Source organism: Mustela nivalis (assembly GCF_964662115.1).
Source record: "Mustela nivalis genome assembly, chromosome: 2".
Taxonomy (NCBI): Eukaryota; Metazoa; Chordata; class Mammalia; order Carnivora; family Mustelidae; genus Mustela; species Mustela nivalis.
Window position 1 is genome coordinate 154,657,050 of NC_139021.1, and position 25,264 is coordinate 154,682,313.

At 43.5% G+C, this 25,264-nt stretch overlaps 1 protein-coding gene across 4 annotated transcripts in view; it reads left to right on the top strand.

Moving 5' to 3' along the window:
* The window catches only part of PLCE1 (phospholipase C epsilon 1), a 326,743-nt gene that overhangs the window by 293,163 nt on the left and 8,316 nt on the right, over positions 1–25,264 (top strand). For all 4 annotated transcript variants that reach the window (XM_082721986.1, XM_082721988.1, XM_082721987.1 and 1 more), the window contains exons 23-29: positions 3,212–3,343; positions 6,087–6,377; positions 10,957–11,120; positions 12,405–12,666; positions 15,341–15,459; positions 18,266–18,394; positions 21,845–22,054. In XM_082721986.1, the coding sequence (XP_082578112.1) occupies positions 3,212–3,343; positions 6,087–6,377; positions 10,957–11,120; positions 12,405–12,666; positions 15,341–15,459; positions 18,266–18,394; positions 21,845–22,054 (1,307 nt within the window). The remainder of the gene's footprint in view (positions 1–3,211; positions 3,344–6,086; positions 6,378–10,956; positions 11,121–12,404; positions 12,667–15,340; positions 15,460–18,265; positions 18,395–21,844; positions 22,055–25,264) is intronic.

The window sequence follows — 25,264 nt, forward strand, 5'->3', positions numbered from 1 at the left end:
TCTGAAAAAGGATCCCCTTGTGCAAAATTTCTAAGGACAGGAGAGCAGCTGGAATCAGGAGATTCATCTAAATGTTGGGAAATGGGGTTTTTAACTTAGTCTGGAGCGAGTGGGTTAACAATTCGGGCCTGCATGGGAATGCAGATCCTGGCCTCCAGGGGCCTCCTAGAGAGGCCCCACTTCTCACACTCTACTCTGCACACAGGACAAAGGGATTAGGCTAAAAATTAGGTAATAGTGGTCTTTTCACACACCTGGAAAAAAATCACAGATAGAACGTCCTCAGTTTCAAGTTTTCTCCCCCTAACTCTTTTTAAACTTTTGGCAGCTTCTGCTGCTTATCTGATAGCAAAGGCCGTTGAGGAATATATGAATTAATAAGTAGCAATCAGAGTTTTCAAAGAAATGTAAGAACCTAGCTATTTAGGGTTAGTTTCACAGAGTGTGACTTTCCGTCACGTAAGTACGATATGATCATATTTGCAGCTGGGGAAACCATACGCATGTGGGATAAAATCCTCTTCCTGCCAAGGAGCCTTGTGGCCTGCCTGTCCTTTATGATGGAACACGTGTGAGGACCACTGCCTTCACAAATCAAGTATCACTCACATGCTTACATTCGAGAATCACTGTCTCTCTTGTTCTTTATCAATTCAGGGGCCACCACACCCAAGCCATTCCACGGGCTGTGTCTTTTCTTCTCAAGCACAGATTAAAGAGCACAAATTCCCAAAGATACTTGAAGTCACTGTGAAAGAAAGTTTCTGTACCAATAGAGAATTGTGGGAGAGCCAAAAGGTCACTGGGTCCAGCTTCTGACTCAAGGCACAGGCTAAGGGTTATTTGGCTTATGTTTAAAATTCCAAGAATGCTGGTTGTTTTTAAAGTGTTTATATAGCACATGTTCTTTATAGGTATACTACATTTAATTTTGTTTTGGGGTTTTTGTTTGTTTGTTTGTTTTCTGTGATTGAGGTTTCTTACCTTTTTTTCTCCCCAAGTTTATTTCCTTTCAAAGTTAACTAAACCATGCTACCAGAATCATTGTCCTAAGAGATTCTAAATATTTATGGTTATTATGCTTTGTTTCGTTGCTCATTGGGAAAACGCCATAAAATGTTTATTTCACTACACTATCCACTTTGATTTTGCTACATTACCAATTTCAGTGCATCTCCCCTTTACCTTTGCAAGTCCCTTCCAAGGAGCCACATGCAAAAAAAAACTTCAGAGCAGTGAGGCACCACGAAGATCATGTGGTATGACCTTCCCCGGAAGTAAAATTAATTTCCTCACGACCATGAACCTGCTTCAGTGGCAGAACTCAACTCCGTGACCTTGACAGGACAGTTACATAACTTCTCTGCACTTCCAATTCCTTATCTGGAAAAAAAAAAAAAAAGACATAGTATGTCCTAACTTGCAGGATGGTGATAAAAATTAGCAGCAAAGGGCACCTGGGTGGCTCAGTGGGTTAAGCCTCTGCCTTGGGCTCAGGTCATGATCCCAGAGTCCTGGGATCGAGCCCCTCATGGGGCTCTCTGCTCAGCGGGAGCCTGCTTCCCCCCTCTCTGCCTTCCTTTCTGCCTACTTGTGATCTCTGTCTGTCAAATAAATAAATAATATTTTAAAAAATTAGCAGCAAAGTATATGATGTGATTAGCACACTATCTAAAGAAGAATTGGCTCTCTGGGAGTGGTGGTTGTTGTCATTGGTAAATGGGCCAACAGGGCAGAAAAAGGCTCTTTGTTGCTCTTTCAGTTACTTCTTTGGGCCTCCCCAGATTCATTCCCTTCTCTTGACCACCCAGCCCTTGTTTTCTTTCTTTCTTACCCCAAGGGAATGACCGGGTTCTTCACAAAAGGGCCCATATGCCCTTTGACGCATGCCAGGATGTGTGCAAAAACACCAGAATGTCAAATAAATAAATAAATAATCTTTAAAAAAAAAAAAAAAAAAAACGCCAGAATGAACAGGCCCCTTCCTCTAGCCCCTTGGGAGAAAACCTGCTGTTAGATCTTTATGCACAGGGCAAAATTCACACAAAATTTTAAAAATAAAGCATGAGAACGTCCTAGTCCAAGTGTGTGCATCTTTGTGGTTACAGATACTTAAGAGGAAAAAAAAAAAATTAGAAGCCCCCCAGCTGCTATGAACTGAGCACTTTCTCTGAGCAAGACACTCTACAGAGTGTGTGTCTGCACATGAGCTCATTCAGCCCTAACCACGACCCTTTTACAGGTGAGGAGAGAGTGATGCTGAGAGGCTAAGTCATTTATGTGAGGTGACACCACTAGGAACAGGGTGTGAACCCCAGGGTCTGTGCTCTTATTAAGCACCGCCTTAGCCTGTCTTTGCTGATGTTCTTGGAAGGTGTATTTTCATCTCAAAGAGGACCTTCTGACCACTGCTTCAGCTGAAGGAGTGACTTTCTAGTGTTATAGTTGTACACACTGAAGGGTTTGGAGGCAACTCTGGCTTTGTGGGTGCTTTTAAAGGACTCTCCCTGCACTGGAGCCAGGTCCGCCTTCATTTCCTCATTCAGCAAAATGCTGTGAAGTTCCTGCTGACCCCCGGGCTCTGTGCCAGGCAGGAAGGGTCAGGATCAGGAGTAAGCAAGAGAAGCCATGAACCATCAGGATCATCACCACAGCATTTCCCACCGAACCCTCAGGCTAACCTTGTGAGCAAGTACCAGTCATCGCACCCATTTCATGGATAAGGAAACTGAGGAACGGAGAAGGGAGGCGTTAAGCCAACCTGCCACTAGCAGTAACTGAACCAGACAGTGTGACGCTGAAGCTCAGGCTTTGACTCATTCTTTCATCGCTCTGAGTTGAGACATTAGGTTCTGATAATTAAATACTGACCAGGGAACTTTCTTTTCCTACACGTTTTCAAAATCTTTCTGGTGTACAATCAAATGGGTGTGTGTACGTGTGTGTGTGTGTGTGTGTGTGTGTGTGCGCGCGTGTGTGTGTGTGTGTGTGATTTTGTGATGATCTTGCCACATTTGCCTCCAGAGACAGAGAAGCTTTGCTACCATGCCTGCAATGCTATTATTAACTACACTAAAAATGCTAGTAGGTCTTCTGTCCCGGGGCTGCAAGGGAGTAGTAGGACTTCAAAATAAACAGTAACGGGGATGGAAAATGTTGAGTTCCCTTGCTTGTAGTTTTTGGCTTATTTATTTTCATTTTATGGGAACAGGCCTGTCAACTCTAAATGCATCTGGCTCTAGCAGAGGAAAAGAAAGGAAAAGCAGGAAGTCCATTTTTGGCAACAATCCGGGCAGAATGAGCCCTGGGGAGACAGCATCGTTTAACAAAGCATCTGGAAAAAGTAAAGTCACCTTCTTCCAATATTTTGGCCCAATTCTGCATGCTGGATGATTCCAATGCTTGACCGTCTAAGCACTTCCCTTGAACTTTAATTTCTTTTTTTATGTTCATGAATGTTGTGTTATCTAAGTGTGATACCAATATATTTTAAATTACAAATTTACACTCTTAACTTCCTAAAAAATAACATTTCACTGAAGACGTTCTAATAGTGTTTGCCTCAAAAGTAAAAATTGGAGCCACCTTGGAACATTCTAGTTGTTCTTGGAACTCTTCATTCTTATAACTCTTCATCCTTATAACTTCAGAAGATATATCCATTTTATTTCTAATTACTTTTTATTATAAAAGTAATAAATTCCCATAGTTAAAAACCCAAACTTTTCAGAGTATTATTAAAATTCCTTTCCACTCTCCATGTCCCAGTTCTGTTCCCCAGAGGTAACCACTGTTAAGTTTATTGTGTTTTGTTCAAGAAAAATAAGATTCTTTTTAAGATAATCCAAATGGGATATAACTGAACATACTTGGATAACATTTTTTTTTCTTGAGGTCAAATTTGTATATAACATTATATTAGTTTCATGTGTACAACATAGTAATTTGATCTTTGTATGCACTGCAAAGTGATTCCCACAATAAATCTAGTCAGTTACCATCCATCACCATACATTTAACCCCCTTCACCCACCCTTCAATAACCCCCTTCAATAACCACCAATCTGCTCTCTGTATCCAGGAGATTTGCTTGGTTTTCTGTGTTTTTTTTTTTTTTTTTTTTAACTTTTTATTTTTTATAAACATATACTTTTATCCCCAGGGGTACAGGTCTGTGAATCACCAGGTTTACACACTTCACAGCACTCACCAAAGCACATACCCTCCCCAATGTCCATAATCCCACCCCCTTCTCCCAAACCCCCTCCCCCCAGCAACCCTCAGGTTGTTTTGTGAGATTAAGAGTCACTTATGGTTAGTCTCCCTCCCAATCCCATCTTGTTTCATTTATTTTTGTTTTTTATATTTCACATATGAGTGAAATCATGTGGTACTTGTCTTTCCCTGACTTATTTCACTTAACATTATATCCTCAAAATCCATCCATGTTGTTACAAATGGTGGGATCTCCTTCATTTTTATGGCTGAGTAGTATTTTGCTGTGTATATGTATACCATGTCTTCCTCATCCATTCATCCTTCACTGGACACTTAGGTTGTTTCTATATTTTGGCTGTTGTGAATAATGCTACAGTGAACATTGGGGTGTGTGTATCTTTTGGAATTGATGTTTTTATTTTTTTCAGATAACTATATCAGAATTGGTTTAGCTGGATCATATAGGAGTTCTATCTTTAATTTTTTGAGGAAATTCCCTACTGTTTTCCATAGCGGCTGCACCAGTTTGCATTCCCACCAACAGTGTGTGGAGTTTCCCTTTTCTCTACATCCTCTCCCACACTCGTTATTTCCTGTCTTTTTGATAATAGCCATTCTACCAGGTGATATCTCATTGTGGTTTGGGTTTCCCTTTCCTTGGTGATTATTGATGTTCATATTCCCAGGTGCCTATTGGCCCTCTGTGTGTCTTCTTTGCAAAAATGTCTGCTTAAATCCTCTGTCCATTTTTTAAACAAATGGATTTTTTTTTTTTTTTGCTCCTGAGTTATTTGAGTTCTTTATGCACTTCAACTATTAACCCCTTATCAGATATATGATTTGCAAATATTTTTCTCCCATTCAGTAGATTCACTGTGCAGAAGCATTTCAGTCTGATCTAGTCCCACTTGTTTATTTTTCCTTTTGTTGCCTTTAATTTTGGAGTCAGATCCAAAAATTCAACACCAAGATTGATGTATGGAAGCTTATTGCCTTTGTCTTTTTCTAAGAGTTGTGTGGTTTCAGGTCTTACATTCAAGTCTTTAAACAACTTCAATTTAATTTTTTGTGTATGGTCTAAGATAATGGTCTAGTTTCATCTTTTTTGCATGTAGATATCCAGTTTTCCCAACACCATTTATTGATGAGACAATCCTTTCCGTGGTGTATATTCTTGCCTCTGTTGTCACAAATTAATTGGCCATATTTATGTGGGTTTATTTCTAGGCTCTCTATTCTGTTTCATTGATCTGTGTGTCTGTTTTTATGCCAATACCATATTACTGTGATTACTATAACTTTGTAGTATAGTTTAAAATCAGGGAGACTTGTATAACTTTTATACTTGCTATAACTTTCCTCATAGCTTTCTATGCATATCTACCTTATTCTCCTTAATGCTCCCATGGTGTTCTGTTGTGTGGATAGACTGTCCTTTATTTAACTGCTTCCTTGCATTTAGGTTGCTTTCTAGGGGGCGGGGGTGGGGTGGTAATGGCAGCAGTTTGTGAGTTTTCGGTTATGGGGTTTGGTTTTGTTTTGCCATTTTAAAGAAAAAAACAGTGCTAGAGTGAACACCCTTGGGGGGTGTGGTTGTGTATTTGTGCAAACTTATCCACAGAATAGATGAGATACCGAGGCAGAGGACTTCTGGGCTTTTGATTTAAATTAGCGTTGTTACACTCATCTTAAAACACACTCGCTACCATTTTGTTTCAAGGCAGTGGACTAGCTCACAAGAAACAGGCAAGATGTATTCCGATGTGTTACATGTTATGATTGCCTATTAGGATGTTGTTCAGGTTTATCTTTCTAAAAATTTGTAAAGTTTTCTGCACTAATCTGAGGCTAATCTTTTGGGGGTTTAGGTTCCTGTGAAGGAATGCGGCAGGCCTGGGAGGAATCTTCTTCCCCCCTGAACCCAACCACATCCCTCAGCGCTATCATTAGAACTCCCAAATGTTACCATATCTCATCGCTGAATGAAAATGCCGCCAAACGTCTGTGTCGCAGGTATTCTCAGAAACTGATCCAGCACACCGCCTGTCAGCTGCTGAGGACTTACCCGGCTGCCACCCGCATCGACTCCTCCAACCCCAATCCCCTCATGTTCTGGCTCCATGGGATTCAGCTCGTGGCGCTCAACTACCAGACAGATGGTAATGGGCCTGCTTCCCCCAGAAGGGTGCCTCCCCACCTCTCTCCTCTGCGTCTTATGTTTCAGCAAATGTAGTGCAACAAGCAAGATTGTTTGAAGGGGGCCAGATTCCACACGGGGCACACCATATGCAAGGGGTAGACTACAGAAGACTGAAAACAGAAGTGAATTTGATAAGGAGTTGTGCCCTGGATGTTTTGATTAAGGCAAAAGATAAGAACCATGAAACAGCCCCTAATTATCTCCTGTTCCTGCCCCCTTTCTAAAAGCATTTTCTTAAACATTTGACTGCTCTTGATAGGGCTATGTCCAGTTTGTTTTTAAAGATCTTTGAGGTAGAGATTTTCTCATACCCTTTAGTAAGTTCTCTTGCTAAGCTTTTGTTCTTGCTGTGAAAAAGTAGTGTGGCTTCAAACACTTGGCACGTTAAAATCATTAGAGCTTCTTGTCTTCCCTTTGAGATTGAGTTAGAGAATAATGGTGGGTGTTCTAGGAGTGGCTAACACAAAGAAAACCAGAGTGAACCACATGAACAGAGAGAGTAATGTCTGTGTTTCCCCACTGGGGATGAGACTCTCCTAACCAGGGAACCGATGAGACCTAAAACTCCAGGTAAGAGCTACCATTGACGGCAGGCTCACCACGCACCAGGCACTGTGCTGAATTCTTGGACCCCCTCCCATTATCTCATTAATCTTCACAGCAACCCTACAAGGTAGGTACTTTTAGGATCCCCATTTCTCTGATGAGCAAACCAAGGCACAGAGCAGTTAATTTGTTCCACATGACAGAATGATTTATAATAATAGATTCAAGGATTATGGGAGTTTAGAGGATAAAGTGTTTTGTGTCCACTTGATTGGGGGAGGAGTGAGGAAGCTACAGAGGATGAGGAAAGAGTAAAAGAGAAATGTTTAAGTGTTTTCTAAAAGCTCATTCAAAAACCAGAGTCTTTCCTTTGAAGAGTGAAGCGGCCTCCCCATTCCTCTCACGTGAACCGAATCAGATCCTCACTAACCGTGCTGACCTATCAGCACAGCCCTGTCTCCAGCCAAGTTCAAACCACAGCGTTAGTCCTGGGGCCACCAAGCAGCCTGGCACTGGTGCCAACAGGGTCCGTCTGTGGTTGACCCCACAGATATATGGTCTCAGATACCAGCCCTGTCTTTATGCCCCTTAATATTTGTTTCTTTCAGTTGATACTAAGTAAGCCAATGCAAGTGAAGTACCATACTTAACATAGTGCCTGGCACATAGAAAGCATTCCACAAACATTAACTGTCGTAAGTGTTTTTTGATAAGTTATGAAAACAGTATGATTTGGACTCACAAGTGGAAATAATAATGAAATATTTTCAAAGTTGTAAAAATTTCTTTTCAATCTGTCCCAAGTGGCTTGTGGGTTCACATCTCTGGCCCTGTCCTTAGCCCTGTGTCCACTGGTCCCCTTGGTTATTATGATCCTGAAATGTTTTAAGTAAACTGAAATAACTAGCAAAATGGTTTTCTCAAGGAAATGGAAATACATTTGGTTTGGGATGTGTCCTTTCTCCTGAAGTGCCAAAGCTGCTGCAGACATACTGGCTACGCTGACAGCAGAGGGAGCCACGGCTGAAGGGGACCCAGCCCCTCCTTCAGCCCCCCACAGTCTGAACCATGCACTGAGCTTGCCGCGAGGCCTCCACTCACCCCAGAAGGTTTATCTTCTGTCCCCAGTCAAACCAGAGAGTGTGTTGGAGCTCCTGCACTCAGAGGGGGTAGATGGCTGTGTTATGCAGTCCATCAAGTTTCTCTGCAAAACCTTCCAGCTCCCAGGATGGGAGCCATATCTACTCTCTTGATTTCAATACAGCAAGCAATGATAAACATCTCCTCACACTGCACAGAGCATGAGCTACACGCAGTGTCAGGGTGTTCATCTGTAAAATGTTCATCTGTAGTCCTCTTTCCTCAAATTGAGGGTGGAGCCACGTCATAACCTGCACACACTAGGTGCTCAATAAATGCATGCTGCACTGAGCCGAAACAGACTGTCTCTATTAGCCCTGCTGCAGTCTGAACCTGTGGTTCATGATTTTTGGTCCAGATCTCTTCTAGGTACTTCTCTGTGGATGTGAGTCCAATAGATAAGAGCCAACATTGGAATCATTATTTTTAATTTTTGAAAAGAATTTCTAAGCTATGGAGTGCTTGATTTTCCATGAAATGCCCCAACCAAAAAACAGAACCCCCTCCCGTTGTCCCTTTAGTCTCCAGATATTTTCTATGGATCTCATCTACCTTACCACTTCCTGAATTTCAGAGAACTCTGATGCCACAAAGGGGTGTCCGTAGACTTAGGCTGATCTCTTCCCAGGAACTCTAATAGCTCCTTCAGCTCCTGGAAGATGTACAGTTATCTAGAACCAGGAGTAGCCCACGTCTCCTCAATAAAACCAACTCTTGAGCTGGGAAACTCACCTGAAGCTGGTGTGCAGACAGACCCTTGTTGTTGCTGGCAACAGTCCTGCAACACTCTTTCCCATCTGGAGCAGAACATATTCTGCATCATGTCCTAGGACCTACAAGTATATAGACCTTCAGCCCTAGTCCAAAGACAAGCTTCCAGTAATATTCATTATTATTTCTTGATCACACTCTTTATGATGACTTTTCCAGCCCCAAAATATAGGGAAAATATTATGAGAATGGTGTCTAGTTACTATGGAGTTTTTAAAAGAATGGAAGACTTTAAGGTGATGCTATGCTTGATCTGCCATCACATGCATTGACTAAGAGGGATGATGGGGTTAGACAGATTCCTGCATACTCTGTCCATTGGTTAGAACCAGGGTTTTAAAACTATATCCCTAGATGAAGATCTGGGACCAGCCGTAGGACCAGAGAAGGACTGGGCTTGAAGGTCCCACCTTTATCCCAACTGAGCACCTCCACGTGGATCTGTTTTACAAAGTGGATTACCAAATGGGATTTTAGTTAAGACAAAGCACTTCCAGATTTTGGAAAGCTGTAAGGATAGACATATCACTAATGCCATCAGACTTCAAACCCAAATGGCTGTTGATATCATAGTCATATTTAATGATTACTGTTTATTGAGCACCTTCTGTGTGCCAGGTGTCAGGGTAGGGACCTTCCCTCATCATCTCATTTATCTTTATGACACCCCTTGAGATATAGACTACATGGCTTCAGCGGTTCAGACTCAGTAGTTAACAAAAGTATACATTACAAGGTTTGGAAGTTAAGCTGGGTCAGGCTGTTCAAGTGTGAACGCCAACTCACCACTCACAAGCCACGTGCCTTGAATTTGTTCATTTCTTGTGCCTTGGTTTCTTCATCATAAAAATGAAAATACTAACAGAAGCTACCCCATGGGCTATGGAGGCACTGATGCACACACGGTGCTTCACACAGGGGCTGGTGCACGGGAAGGGCACAGGGAGTGGGAGCTGCTCTCATTTCATGAGGAACATTTCTCCATTTCATGTTTACCAGCTGAGTGAGCTAGTTTGCTTCCCTCCATTGTCTCAATGAATCAGTCACATGGGGACCAGATTGAGCCTGAGAGGTGGGGTCCAGAGTGCTAATTTTGTAGCTAAGGAGGCTGAGGCCCCTGGAGCTTTCATGTGTCTAAGACATCTTCCCCCCAACAATTCCTGCACATGGCCCCAGCCAACCCCCATGAACATGGAAAAAAGTTACACACGAGACGAGTGAAGGCCAACTTCTCCTTGCTCCACGGTGCTGACCACACTTTTCCTTGATGTTGGTCCATGTAGCAAGTTCACTCTGCACAGGGGAGGAATCTATCAGAGAGAACATTTGTCAGGTGTGTCTCATAAACTGCTCATTTGGGCCACTTTTACACAGACTTGTGCCATTAGATGAGCCTTTGAATGTGGAAGAGGCTGCAAGTGCAGGGGTCCAGTCGTTCGTCAGAGAACATGCCAAATAAAATTTGGCCACCAGACACTGGAAGCTGTTGTGAGAGCTCCAGGCGTTTATGACTGAGGGGACTGGGGACATGATGGAAGTACATTTCATAAGGAAGTACTATTATTTAAAAAAAAAAAAAAGGTAGACGTATTGCGATTTATGGGTTGAAACTGAGATTTCAAAGACAATTTTTTTAATTTTTCTGGCTATTCTCCTCACCTTTCTTGTATTCCTAATATTTCATCTTCTTTTTGAAAAAGCCAGGATTATTCATACAATTGTCTGCAATGTTTGGTGCGTGGGGATAAGAAAATGCCATTATCCCCTTCCAAAATTCAGTACAAAACGAGGTATTTCACGGATTTTTCTGGATGGGTGTTGTGAATTTTTATTTGCATGAGTTTTTAAGTGGCAAAATGTGGGATGGAGCATGAGCTCCGCAGAGGCTGATCCCGCGTCTCGTCACCGGCTGTGCCTCAGGTGCGGTCGGCACACAGTCTATGCCGTGAATGTATAGTTATCTCTTCTTCATGCTTCAGCTTAGGAGAAAATGGATCCGAAGTTCTTTTGAGCTTGAAAGTAAATGTGTGAGATGACACGTGAGCCACCAAGTAACAAGCAATTTTTACTTTATTTTGCAGATCTCCCCTTACATTTAAATGCTGCCATGTTTGAGGCCAACGGTGGCTGTGGCTATGTTCTGAAACCCCCAGTTCTGTGGGACAAGAACTGTCCCATGTATCAAAAGTTTTCACCCTTGGAAAGAGACCTGGACAACATGGAGCCTGCCGTCTATTCCTTAACTGTAAGCATGGCCTCTGTTGTCAGAATATAGTAAGATCTATAAGACTTCCTGAATATGAACTGGTCTTGAATTCAAGGCATTGCAAAGGTCTTGTGTCACAGTCTTGTTCATGCAGATTTTGTTCCCAAAAGAATATCTTTACCTCTCAGAAAGCAGTGGCTCTGGTTTCGATACGCTTTCACCAGGCCCTGTATCTGCAAGAGCCCAGTTGGTGAAATTTTGAGGTCCCGGCTTCACCTGCATATGGATGATGGATTCTGTCCTCCTGCCCCTGATCATCATAACTATGAGTGGATCCCATAAACGCTGAGCTCCTGGTTAGAGCAGATCATCTTAAACTCTGATAAGTCCTTACAAGATCAGATCAAGATCAGACAGGCCTCAATATACAAATCAATTAAACACCTTTTCTCCTTGCAGATTAACTATCATTCCTGGGCCTCTCCTTACTCCTTTTATTACCTAGTTAACTAGTCATCAGAACTCCACAGGCTGACCCCAACAGCTGAGCCCCAGTAGCTCAATACCCAGACTTATTCCCTGTTCTTTCACTCCTACTTAGTTGATAGAGAAACAAAACTGCCAGATGGTGATAGAAAAATCAGGGAGGGACGAAGCTACCTCTTCTCTCCATCTTCACATCTTGTCTGGCTGGCTGCAAAGGAAGACTGTCATGCAGACTGTGCTCCTGATACCTCAGAGCCCCAGGGGATCCCACTCACATGTGTTCCTCCCTCCCAAACTGCTTTTTGCTGGCCCCAAGACCAGGGCAGCCGCCCCTTTCTGTTTGAGCCTTTCAGCTGGAATCAAGTATAGCTCCATCTACTTACAGAAGGCTGTGGGTTAATTTTTAACAACATTCCCTGGGACTTGCGTCAAAATTCAACTCTTCGCGACAAAGATTTGGGGTATATCAAATATATCCACCTAAAACCTTTTGAACAGAATGTTAGTACGATTCTCAGTTACATTGCCCGCGGTCCCTTTTCTCTTGCTTTCTTGAGAAATGCAATCATCTTGATTGCTTAGTTTTTGAAAGTAGTTTGTCATTTTCATAGTTGAAGGTTATGGTCGGGTGAATTCTGTGGACAAATTAGGCTTTCACTTGATGTGATGTGATGACCCAATTACAATCACTTTTTTTTTTTTTTTAGCAACTTTATTAACCATTTACCACACTCATCCCAGAGTGTTCCCTGTCGTCTTGGAGGGAAGTGATGAGGCATAGAAGTTGCTCTGTTCCTTTGACATCTTCGGTGACTTGGATCCTTTTCTCTTCCTCAGATCGTCTCTGGTCAAAACGTGTGTCCAAACAGCAGCACGGGGAGCCCGTGCATCGAAGTCGACGTCCTGGGCATGCCCCTGGACAGCTGCCACTTCCGCACAAAGCCCATCCACCGGAACACTCTGAACCCCATGTGGAACGAACAGTTTCTCTTCCGGGTTCACTTTGAAGACCTCATATTTCTTCGTTTTGCGGTTGTGGAAAACAACAGCTCGGCTGTGACCGCTCAGAGAATCATCCCACTCAAGGCTTTAAAACGAGGTAGAATATAATCATTAAAATGCTAATCATTAGTGTGGCTACCTGATGGATGCCCTGGACTTTTTGGTGCTCTTCCTACCACTGTGTGTGTGTGTGTGTGTGTGTGTGTGTGTGTGTGTGTGTGTAAAAGTTCCATAGTACATAGTTAAAATAAGAGGCACAAAGTAATAATACAGATTTGAACACTGTTGAAGCACATTTCAGAAGAGGTTTTTCTTTTACATCATCCTAAAATCACACATATTGACCACATCCCGTAAGAGCGCAGCCTCTGCTTCTGCTCGTGTGGGGAGGAGTGTTTGTACTCCCGTTCCCACACACCCCTTCCCAGTAGCACCTACCACAGCCTGGCATGTTTAGAGCAGGGACTGACGTTAGGAGAGGAGCCCGAGGGGCGCCAGGTGGCTCAGTCGGTAAGAGCAGGGGACTCTTGTTCTTGGGGTCCTGAGATGAAGCCCTACGGTGGGTCTAGAACTTACATTAAAAAGTTTTTTTAATTATGGGGCACCTGGGTGGCTCAGTGGGTTAAGCCACTGCCTTCGGCTCAGGTCATGATCCCAGGGTCCTGGATCGAGTCCCGCATCGGGCTCTCTGCTCAGCAGGGAGCCTGCTTCCCTCTCTCTCTCTCTCTCTCTCTCTGCCTGCCTCTCTGTCTACTTGTAATCTCTGTCTGTCAAATAAACAAATAATAAAATCTTTTAAAAATTTAAAAAAAAGTTTTTTTAATTAAAAAAGCAAAAAACAGAGAGAGAGGAGAGGAAAGGAGCCTGAGAGGAGGTGGGCTGAGGTATGCTTGTGGCATCAGCAGGCTGTGGTGGGAGTTGGCCCCAGCCTCATCCAGGGGCAGAACCTGGGGTGGGTGTTGGGGCAGAGCAGGGGTGGTTGGAGAATGCTGAGCACCGGCTGGGGCTGTTGGCCTGAGGTGGTTCAGCCTCACCAGGGACTCTTGGTAATAAAATTCGGATTCTGACTCAGTAGGTCTGGGGCAGGGCGTGAGATTCTGCATGGCTAACAAGCCCCCAGGGATGCTGACCCTGCTGGTCTGCTCTGAGTACCAAGGTTCTAGTACATGCTTCTTCCCACAACCACACTCCAACTGCCACAAGCATGTGACAGGCTCCTACAGTTTCTGCTTTCCCCACTATGCAAGCAGCCCTCGGTCACTGCCTTAGTCAGCTCCAGCCACTATAACAGAGCACCGCAGATGGGGGGCTTAGACAGCAGATGTGTCTTTCCTACAGTTCTGCAGACCAGCGTGTTGGCAGGATTGGTTTCTCCCAAGGCCTCTCTCCCTTGCTTGCAGATGGCCACCTTCTTGCTCTGTCCTCACATGGTCATCCCTCAGTCTGTAGTGTGTGGCTGGTGTCTCTCTGTGTCTTTGTGCTAATCTCTTTGTAGAAGGACACCAATTATACTGGTTTAGGGCTCACCCTGATGACCCATTTTAACTTCCTAAAGGCCCTAACGCTCTTTAAAATCCCTACCTCCAGATACAGTCACATTCTGAGGTCCCAGGAGTTAGAGCTTTAACATAAGAATTTGGAGAAGACAATTCGGTTCATAACAGTCATTACAGAAATGTGAGAAAGTACAGAGAAGCAAAAACAATTCTTTTTAACCATCCATTCCCCATCCAAAATCATCACTTTTGGTGTATTTCTTTTGCAGGCTTTATTTCTCTGCCCATGTATTTATATACTATACATAACATGCATACATATACATATTACATAATGTATTTTTTTTTAAGATTTTATTTATTTATTTGACACACAGAGATCACAAGTAGGCAGAGAGGCAGGCAGAGAGAGAGAGAGAGGGAAGCAGGCTCCCTGCTGCGCAAAGAATCTGATGCGGGGCTCGATCCCAGGGCAGTATGATCATGACCTGAACCTAAGGCAGAGGCCTAACCCACTGAGCCACCCAGGCACCCCATAATGTATATTTTTAACAAATAGGCTTCCTATTAATCTTAGTGCTTCACACCTTACTGTTTCACTTCCTGGTGTATGTAGGGTGTGACTTTTCATGTTGACAGCCATGCATCTTCATTACCACTTTTACTGGCTGCATGTTATTCCATTTTGTACAAACATTCAAACCATAACTTACTTAGCCAACCCCCTATTGTTGGAATATTATCCCTAAAACTGTTCTAAAAGGGAATATTTGTAGAACGGTAACTGTAGATGACTTGATACAGAGGTGGTCAGGTTTTCCTAGTATATTTTGTTTGAGTTTAGGATTTTCGCTTTGAGTCTACGTTAAAAACAGTACCTAGGTGGGGCGCCTGGGTGGCTCAGTGGATTAAAGCCTCTGCCTTCAGCTCAGGTCATGATCCCAGAGTCTCTAGCCTGCTTCCTCCTCTCTCTCTCTGCCTGCCTCTCTGCCTACTTATGATCTCTGTCTGTCAAATAAATAAATAAAATCTTTAAAAAAAGAAAAAGAAACAGTACCTAGGCAAGTTAGTTACCGCTCAGTGATCCAGAACTGTCCCCAGGGACAGCAGTCTGCTGAGGAAAAGGCAACTCTTGGCTGTGTGCCTGCTGCCACTCCCCACCGATCGCCAAGGCCTGATTTCCACCGACCGTTGACTGCCCTCCCGGGGTGGTCTCCTGGAAAGAGCTCTGGGGTGCGTGGCTAACAGGCTTCTCCCAATTCTGCATTATTCCAGGTTATCGGCATCTTCAGCTGCGAAACCTCCACAATGAAGTCTTGGAAATCTCTAGTTTATTCATAAACAGCAGAAGGATGGAAGAAAACTCCTCCAGCAGTGCTGTGCCGGCCTCTTTGGTAATGAAGTTCTATTTCACTCAGCACATTTGCAAGGATTGCTACACTGGGGATAGGCTTTCTTGCAGCACAGGAACCTGGTCCATTAGAGTTATTAATTAGGTAGCAATGGAAGTAATAGTAACAATAACATCCAGCCCTTCACACTTTCTAAGTATTTTCCACCTATACTGACTCAGTTAATCCTCTCAATAACTTTGTGAAATAGATATTGATACCATCTCCACTCCATAGATGAGGAAGGTCAGAGCTAAGATATCTGAGGTCACACAGTGATAAATCCAAGTTATTCTAGTGCCAAAGCCCATACTCTTTTTTTTTAATTTTTTATTTCTTATTAACATATAATGTATTATTAGCCCCAGGGGTACAGGTCTGTGAATCGCCAGGTTTACACACTTCACAGCACTCACTATAGCACATACCTTCCCCAATGTCCATAACCCCACCACCCTCTCCCTACCCCCCTTCCGTGGTAACCCTCAGTTTGTTTTGTGAGATTAAGAGTCTCCTACGGTTTTTCTCCCTCCTGATTCCATCTTGTCTCATTTTTTTCTTTCTTACTCCCCTAGCCCCCCACTTTGCCTCTCAACTTCCTCATATCAGAGAGATCATATGATAATTGTCTTTCTCTGACTGACTTAGTTCGCTCAGCATAATACACTCCTGTTCATCCATGTCGTTGCAAATGGCAAGATTTCTTTTTTTTTTTAAATTTTTGATTTTTTACAAAGTCCATATTCTTAATAAGTACATGATGGTGCCTGCCAGGGAGGTGAACCCAAAATAACAACATGGGGAAAAGACTAATCAAGCCAAGCTTGGGGAGTTGCACCATCAGCCCTCTTGGAAATGGGGGAGGAACACCACAGAGAGGAGCACCATTGCAGACTCTCCATCTTAACAAGCTCCCCAGGCCCACTGAAGTTCGAGAACCACTGGACCAGCACTCACCCCAGTAATGCAGGGTTGTTTACTTAAACAAGTAGCACTGCTTTAATTAACTGGATGATTCCATGACCTTGCCCTTTAGAGGTGAATTTTAAAGGGTGCCTGATGATTACCTCTTTACATGTTTGATAACCCGTTCACCGTTGCAGCAATCTTAACCTTCAACATAGCGCTAACAACATGTGGAAAGGCACTGTGTATGCTCACGAATGGCACTGGCTTGACCACTGCCATGGGCTCCTGGCAATCCCCCAGCTCTCTTCTCTGCTTCTCCTCCCCTCACCTCATCACTATCTTCTTTCTCTGTCCTGATCTCATTTCCTTCAGTGTGTGGTCAAGGTCAAGGACAGCACCTTGGCCAAGATGGAGGGATACTATTGCTGGTACGTGGTCGGAGGACTGGGAAGCAGGGGCAGGGCTGCCTGGTCCCAAAGGGCAAGAATCACACGCTTTCACTGACCAGAGGCAGGACTTTGGGCCGGATTCAGGGTCGGTCATCCTCGAAACCTGTTAGCACTGAAGATGCCACACGTGCCGTGAATGAACCACTATTCCTCACAGCACTTCTGACACCAAATACATGGTGTCTTCCCAATGCTCCTTCAGCTCTGACACCAGCTGGGTGTCCTGCCTTTTGATTTAATTCTGACACAATCTACCTGGACTTAGCATTGGATCCTGAAGTTAAGGACTGTCCCCACTTCAGGTGCCAGTGGCAAGTGCCAGGCTGTCACTGGTACTGCTGACTGACCAGTTATAAATTCAGGAGTTTTCCACAACTCCCTCCCCAGGTTCAAGAATTTTCTACAATCACTCATAGAACTCAGAAATGTGCTTTACTCTTACCAGTTTATTATGAAGAATACAACACAGGAGCAGCCAAATGGAAGAGATATATGGATCAAGGTCTAGAAAGAAGGGTGTACAGAGCTTTTCAGCATCCTGAAGTGTTCAGCAACCCAGAAGCTCTCATAACTCCATCTTTTGGAGGGTTTTATGGAGGCTTTGTCCCTTTTCCAGGGAGAGAAATAATAATAAAATAATATTTCCAGGGCCAGGCATAATGTCAAAATTCAGCTCTCAGTAAATTTTGTATTTTGAATGAATGAATGAATATATCTTAATACAGAAAATGCTCAAAAAGTTTTATAAGGGGGCGCCTGAGTGGCTCAGTCATTAAGTATCTACCTTTGGCTTAGGTCATGATCCCAGGGTCCTGGGATCGAGCCCTGCATCGGGCTCCCTACTCAGCAGGAATCCTGCTTCTCCCTCTCCCATTCCCTCTGCTTGTATTCTCTCTCTCTCTCTCTTTCTCTCTCTCTCGTGTCAAATAAATAAATAAAATCTTTAAAAAAAAAAAAAGTTTTGTGAGTTATACACCTTCCCAGCTCTTCCTGAAACAGAAATGGTTTTCACATTATAATTATTTGTGTGCCCAGGCAGCAAGCTCTCCAAGGCTGTAATAGTCTATTTATCATCTTACCATCCAAAATTCTAGCCCCGGACCCTAAAGAGAGATGGAACTCAGTAGACACTGTTGGAGGTCAGTTCATCAGAAGTAACATGCATTTCAGATGATATCAGGTCTCCTAATTAGGATGTAAAGAGTCACTACTATTTAAAATAAATTATTATTTTGGTAGTATACTGCTAATATCCTCACTAGACTATTAGGGAAGATGCACCATGGCCTCTTCAACCACAAACAGAAGCATCCCGTTATAGAAGAATGGTCTTCTTTTGCATTTATGTGTCCCCCTACAGACTTCTAAGAACTAGCACTTCTGTATTGAATATAGCCTGGAAATAACACGAGAATGAGAGTGAATAAGAAACCATGTGATCTTCCTTGCAGATGTTTAATACAGAAGAAAGAAAATGTTTGCAGACTCACAAAGTCACAGTGCATGGGGTCCCGGGTCCAGAGCCCTTTACTGTTTTCTCCATAAATGGTGGCACCAAGGCAAAGCAACTTCTCCAACAAGTAAGTCCAACAAGCCCATGGTTGGGAGAATCCAACATCTATCTATCTATCTATATATATATGTGTGTGTGTGTGTGTGTGTGTGTGTGTGTGTGTGTGTGTGTGTATGCGTAAATGCATGTGTAAACACAAAAGCATACATAAAACACAAAGTTCATGGTGATGCGCTTCCTTTTGATTATTTGTGTAATTCAACACCAAGATCCACCCTAAGAATGATCTGGGAGAACTTGGTATACCACGAGACAAGCTAACCTGTAGAAAAGGATTTTTAACACATTAAAAACATGGCGTTCAGGAAGGATAAAGACTAGAATGCGTGGCTCTCCAAGCATGTGTACTCCTTCCCTCTAACCCTAGAGCCGGGCCTCATCTCCCTTTTTAATGTAGAGCTTACTAATCCATCAGAATTTGCACACAAGCTGAATGAAGTCTGCTTGCCGTCCTAGGAGTTAGATCAAAGTTTTAGCGCATCAGGGTGGAGCACATGGCCAAGAAGACATCTTTGGCCCTTCCAACCTTAGGCATTTATGTGCATGTTGAGCAGCCCCCTTGTCGGCCTTCCCCTGTCACTTGATCTCAGCCTTCCAGGTACCATCCCTCTGGTGCAAAGGGGCCAGCAGGGCCTGACATGAGAGAACGAGGGCCTGTTGCCCCAAACCCTGAAGCAGCCCTGGCCTGAGTCCCCTCATGTGGTCCCGCATCTGCTTGGGAACCCCAAAGATCTCTGTGGCTTTCTGTAGGCAGGGCCACTGCCCCATGGGAGGGCATGTCTGAGTGAGAAAACCGGGAACAAAGCAGCATCCAGAGGGAGGCAGTTCCTCAAAAGGACAGGCATACCCATGTGTAATGTCTTTTGTCTTTTCCTAGCACAGTGACCTAATATCTTGGCAGACTATTTTATCCCTAACCCAATTCATCCCTTTTCCTCCTTGGGAGTAGACCAAGGGAGGAGTAACCATGGGCTTTCTCTGAAGTTAGGGTGTGTGACGACAGGTAGCTGGGATCCTAGAATGTATGCGGCGGGGGTGGAGACTAGAAACCAGTGAAACCACCATATGGAATAAGAGTAATAAATAGTTCTGGTTTTGAGAGGAAGTCTCTATGGACAGGCAACAATTTGCCCAACATTTTAAAACTGACTTAAAGTCAGAGAAAATGGCTTAAGTGCCAGTTTTCATAGACTATCAAACAAAAGCAACTACCAAGACTTGGGGGAGTGGCATTTGTTTGGGGGTTTGTTTTTATCTTTTAAAGCAATCGGGCCATGAACTTCAGCATCTACTATCACAAAGTATTGTCGGGGATTTGGAGATATTAAGTAGGGTAGTATTTCCATAGACCACCCACAAAAAGCAGCCCGTTACTTTATTGTCACTCCTGGTGAATAATTCCATGGATATAAAGCAGGACTGAGGAGGGAGTGAGACGGCCCTCTCATGGGGATGATGGTGCTGACTGACCCACTCCTAGAGGCTTCACATCCTGAATACCCCATAGCAGTAGCTGTCTTGCCCCCCATAGGATCCATAGCCCAGGATCGATTAGAGACCAAGGACTGGGGTGAAGGGAGCAGCGTCTCCCTGAGAGTCTTCTGCCTCCACCGTCCTCAGCTCTCTCTGCTTTTCCTCCAAGTGAGATGAAGCAGTGCCAAGTGTTGACTCTGGTAGTTGCATCATTGGTGCAAGCTAGGAGAAGGGTGTTTGCCTAATACAAGCCAGATGGTGGCAACTTTCTCTGTCCCCACTCGAAGTTGAGCCTTTTGTCAGTAACCTGTATGGGTGGGAAGCAATGCATCAGCCAGAGGGGCCGTAGTGGGCTAGTGTTCACTGGGTTCTCATAAGTGCCTGCATCCGGCTTCATAACCGGTGCCTGTATCATAAAATGAAATGACGAGGTTGTTACTTTTACTGTTCCCATTTTATGTATGGGGAAACTGAGCCTCCAGGGGGTTAAATATCATGCCCAGCACCTTGCAGTCAGTCAATATTAAAGGCAAACCTCAGACCCAGGTCCGTCTGGCTCCAGAGCCTCATCTCGGCTGCTCTGTTTGACCATCCAGGGTCCGTCGCCAACAAAGAAAACAAGCTTGTAGGCATGGTGTCAAGAGTTCATTGAAAGGAGAATTCCCAGGAACTTAGGTCAGATGACATTAGAAGACAAGCATTTCCAACCTGAGAAAAAGGGATGATGTTGGTAAAAGCTGTGTTAGGGTCTTTGCCACTGGTCCTGAGTGACAGGATCCCAGAGAGCTAAACGCATAGACTGGGAAGCCTCAAGCTTGTAATTCAGTAGGAGCTCTCATTCCAACTGTGGGAAAAATAGTTACACTGTCTGGGGATTATGAATAAATTGTGTCGTTGCCCAGAATGAACATAAACAATCCTTCTTGGACATCAGAGAGTTCTTAGGTCTTCCAGGAAGAATTATGCAACGCTGCAGAGTAGGTCTTACTTATAAATGGTACATCAAACCTATGTAAACACTGTGAAAACAGGCTTATTTCGTGTGTGTGTGTGTGTGTGTGTGTGTGTGTGTGTGTATTTATTCAAGTATAGTCAACATACAATGTTATGTTGATTTCAGGTGTATAATAATGCAATGATTCGATCATTCCATACATTGCTCAGTGCCCACCATGATAAGTGTCTCATGAATCCCCCTTTACCTATTTCACTCATCCCCCAACCTACCTCCCTTCCGGTAACCATCAGTTTGTTCTCTGCAAAAAAACAGCTCATTTTAGGGGCACCTGGGTGGCTCAGTGGGTTAAAGCCTCTGCTTCGGCTCAGGTCATGATCCCAGGATCCTGGGATCGAGTCCCGCATCGGGCTCTCTGCATGGCAGGGAGTCTGCTTCCCTTCCTCTCTCTCTGTCTGCCTCTCTGCCTCCTTGTGATCTCTGTCTGTCAAATAAATAAATAAAATCTTTAAAAAAAAAAAAAGCTCATTTTAGTTTGGGGGCAGGTTAAAGATTCTATTTATTCATGAAAGACAGAGAGTGAAACAGAGATGAAAAATAGAGGGGGAGACATGAGAGACAGAGGGAGAGAGAGAGAGAGAGAGAGAGGCAGAGGGAGAAGCAGGCCCCCTCAAAGTGGGGAGCCCGATGCAGAACTTGATCCCTGGGATCATGACCTGAGACCAAGGCAGATGTTTAACCAACTGAGCCACCCAGGTGCTGGAAAAATAGCCTTATTTTTTTTAAGATTTTGTTTTTATTTTTCAGAGAGAGAGAGGGAGAGAGAGCAAGCACAGGCAGACAGAATGGCAGACAGAGACAGAGGGAGAAGCAGGCTCCCTGCTGTGCAAGGAGCCCAATGTGGGACTCGATCCCAGGACGCTGGGATCATGACCTGAGCCGAAGGCAACTGCTTAACCAACTGAGCCACTCAGGCATCCCAAAATAGCCTTATTCTGAATGAAAGTTTTGCCTTTGCTTTTTTTTTAGATTCTGACGACTGAACAAAACACCAAACCTATTGTCACAGACTATTTTTTGATGGAAGAAAAATTTTTTATATCTAAGGAAAAGAATGAATGCAGGAAACAACCATTCCAAAGAGTCATTGGTCCAGAAGAAGAGATCATGCAGATTTTAAGCAGCTGGTTTCCAGAGGAAGGCTATGTTGGCAGGATTGTCTTAAAAACCCAGCAGGAAGTAAGTGTGTCTGACACCATGAAGACTCAGTATGTGATTTGCGGCCTCACACCTGGCCACCTCCCTGCATTCAGAATTTCCTATAACTGCAACTTGACTTCTGTTGTTTTTCTTAAGTAAATGTGGAGAAATGATTTTATTCTTTTGCGCGTGTTCAGAATGTTATCTCTAAGGTACGGAAATTCAGTCTAAAAGCTGTCATTTGTAAAAGAAAGGGAGCAAGAACTCAAAGGATTCCTTATGTACGGCATCAGCTGTACATAAGGAATCAGCTGGGTCCAGGATTTGATTTCGTTGTGAAAAGACATTGTCGTAAGCATCACAGCACTGTGTCATGCTAGTCCCGTTGGTATTTTTACCTTTGGGGTTTCCTTGCCTGCCTCTTCATGCCTATTAAAGTTTTAGCTACTCGAAGATTCTGTGCTTCTAGGCAAAACAACAGTAGTTCTTTGAAAATATTCTGTAACTTCACACAAAGCAAGAATAATCTCTCAGCCTCCGGCAGAATTAGTAAAAATTAACATTACATTCACTAACATTCCCATGGTTGTTCCCACAAAGGAAACAATTCAGTAATTGCATGTCAGTCTACGTTGGTTAACTCCTGTCTGAGTTTGTGAATGGAGCATTGATTTTTCTTTTTTATAAGAACCCACTAACTTCCCGCCATTTTCTAAAATGACCTATAAAGTCATTGCTTCACCACAGACAGTCATGCCTCATGATATGTCAATAATGAAGGAGTTGAGTCAGTTCAACCATTGATTAAACAAATATTTCCTGAGCACCTAATAGGAGCCAAGCCCTGTTCTGGGCACACGGTTGGTTCCTTTGGAGCATGTAATAGAGCTTGGTTGGTAAAATGCCCATCAAAGGTCCATGGTGTTGGGATACAGTGGAGATGAGAAAGAGCCAGTTTTCAGCATCATGTGCTACATTTTCACTGTGCACTGAACTGTGGAGGTGGCCAAGAGCTCCAGCTCTTGGCTCCAGAGAGCTCCAGCATCTGCTCTGGGAAACCAGAGCCTCTGTCTTTCCTCCTAACCTTGCCTTAGACCATAAAAGGACACTTCAGTTAGGCACAGAAATGTAATTGTCTCCCAATCCTCCCCTCCCTATTGGACTTAACGCGTTGCAGAGACAGTTAACAAGCAGTTCTAGTAATTACAGCTTTATGAGAAAATATCAGAGGGCTTAGCTGGACTTTGGAAGTCATGTTCAGTTTCTCTCTACATTCTTCCTTTTTATTTCCCATTGTCTTACCTCGTTCTCCAGCTACCTATAAAAAAAGTATCTAAGTGATTATGTCAACAAGTGAATTTTCAAACCATATAGTTGCATAATGATTTACAGTGTTTAAAGTTCTTACTTACTGCTTTTGAATGATCTCGTGACAGAATGGAAACCATTTCACACATAAGGAAATGGAGGTTCACAGAGGTTAAATCATGACAAGGTGAGACATAGAAAGAACTACATCTGTGGCTTTCCGGTCAGTGTTGTTGCCCCATCCTGTGCTCCCCAGGCTGGTGCTGAGCCAGCCCTCTGCAGAGGACACTGGTGCCCAGCACTGTGGAGACAGCAGGCAGCAGCAAGCAGGAGAGAACATGGACCGGCCGTTGAGTGTCGTGCTGGGGAGGTTAGGAATGCCCATATGCAATTTAAAATGTGTCTGAGGGTTGCCTGGGTGGCTCAGTCGATTAAGTATCTGACTCTTGGTTTAAGCTCAGGTCATGATCTCAGGCTCCTGGGACCAAACCCCATGTGGGGCTCCATGCTGAGGATGGAGTCTGCTTGTCCCTCTCCCTCCCCCTCTGCTCCTCCCACTTCGATCCTTCCCCTTCTAGCAATCTCTCTCTAAAATAAATAAATAAAATCTTTAAAATGCATATGAAAACAAGCTGTAGAGACCCCAGGAATAAATATTTCATAAGGGCTGGTGGAAGAGATGCATTTTGAAGCATCAGGGGGATAAATTAGAAAGGAAGGCTAACAAGCATTTTTCTGAGGGGGAGAATACAGCAAGCTCTCCTATACAATGCTTTTGTGGGAAGGAGATTTTTTTTTTTTTTAAGATTGATTGTATTTATTTATTTATTTGAAAGAGAGAGTGAGCGAGAGAGAGAACACAAGCAGGGGGAGGAGCAGAGGGAGAGAGAGAAGCGGACTCGCCCCTGAGCAGGGAGCACCATCTGGGGCTCGATTCCGGGACTCCTGGATCATGAACCGAGCTGAAGGCAGAAACATAACCGACTGAGCCACTAAGCATGGGGAGATTTTTTAAATGACTGACATGTGTCTGCTAAGAGAACAAATTACATTTAAGTGTTTAGGTTGATCTGGTGCATAGTGACACACAGTAAATATTTACTGACTGAATGAATGAATTTAGCAGTTATTGAATGCAAGCAGATACAAGCATAGTTGATAGATTTGGGCTATAAGTATTTCCATGTATTTCATTTTGTGGAACTAGTGAGATAAGTATGCAGATTGCCTATATATTGAAAGTCCCCAAACTGCCCTCCATGACCTCTGACCTCTGTCTGCCTGCCTGCCTGCTTTTTATAGTTTTCTTGTCTTCTGGGTTCTCAGGCTGTGAGGATCACATCTTCCTATGGTCAGTATGCCCTCCTGGGCTACCTGCCGGACTTGAAATCAGACAGACCTTGCTCTGCCACAAATTAGATGACCCTGTACAGCTCATTTAACTTATGTAAAACTCTGTGCCCTAATTTGTAAATCTGTAAGAGAAACTATTCTGCCTGATTGAAAAATATTGCCATGAGACTCACACCAAACTTACAGACAATATGTAAAAAAATGCTTAATAAGCTATAAAGAGCTACAAGTGAGGGCCATTGTTCTGGTGTAACCTGAGCCTTCTAATATGTGGGCAGAAAACTCCTTGGAAATAAATAAGTTCTGAGTAAGGCTCCAAGGAGCTCTCTTAAAAGTAATGTTTATTGCATAGTTATTGAGGTATTTTATGTGTCCATTAGAACCTTTTTTGGTTTTTTTATGCTTCTTGGCTTCCTGGTTTTCAAGATACAGATTATAAATTATGTCAGATGAATTACCACCCAGCCCTACTCTCCAACTGGCTAAATATATTATGATCAACATAGTGACGTATTACACAGCTAAATATCTAGGAATTGGACCTAAAATTGGACTAAACACCACAATCTTTTAAGTGGGGACAAAAAA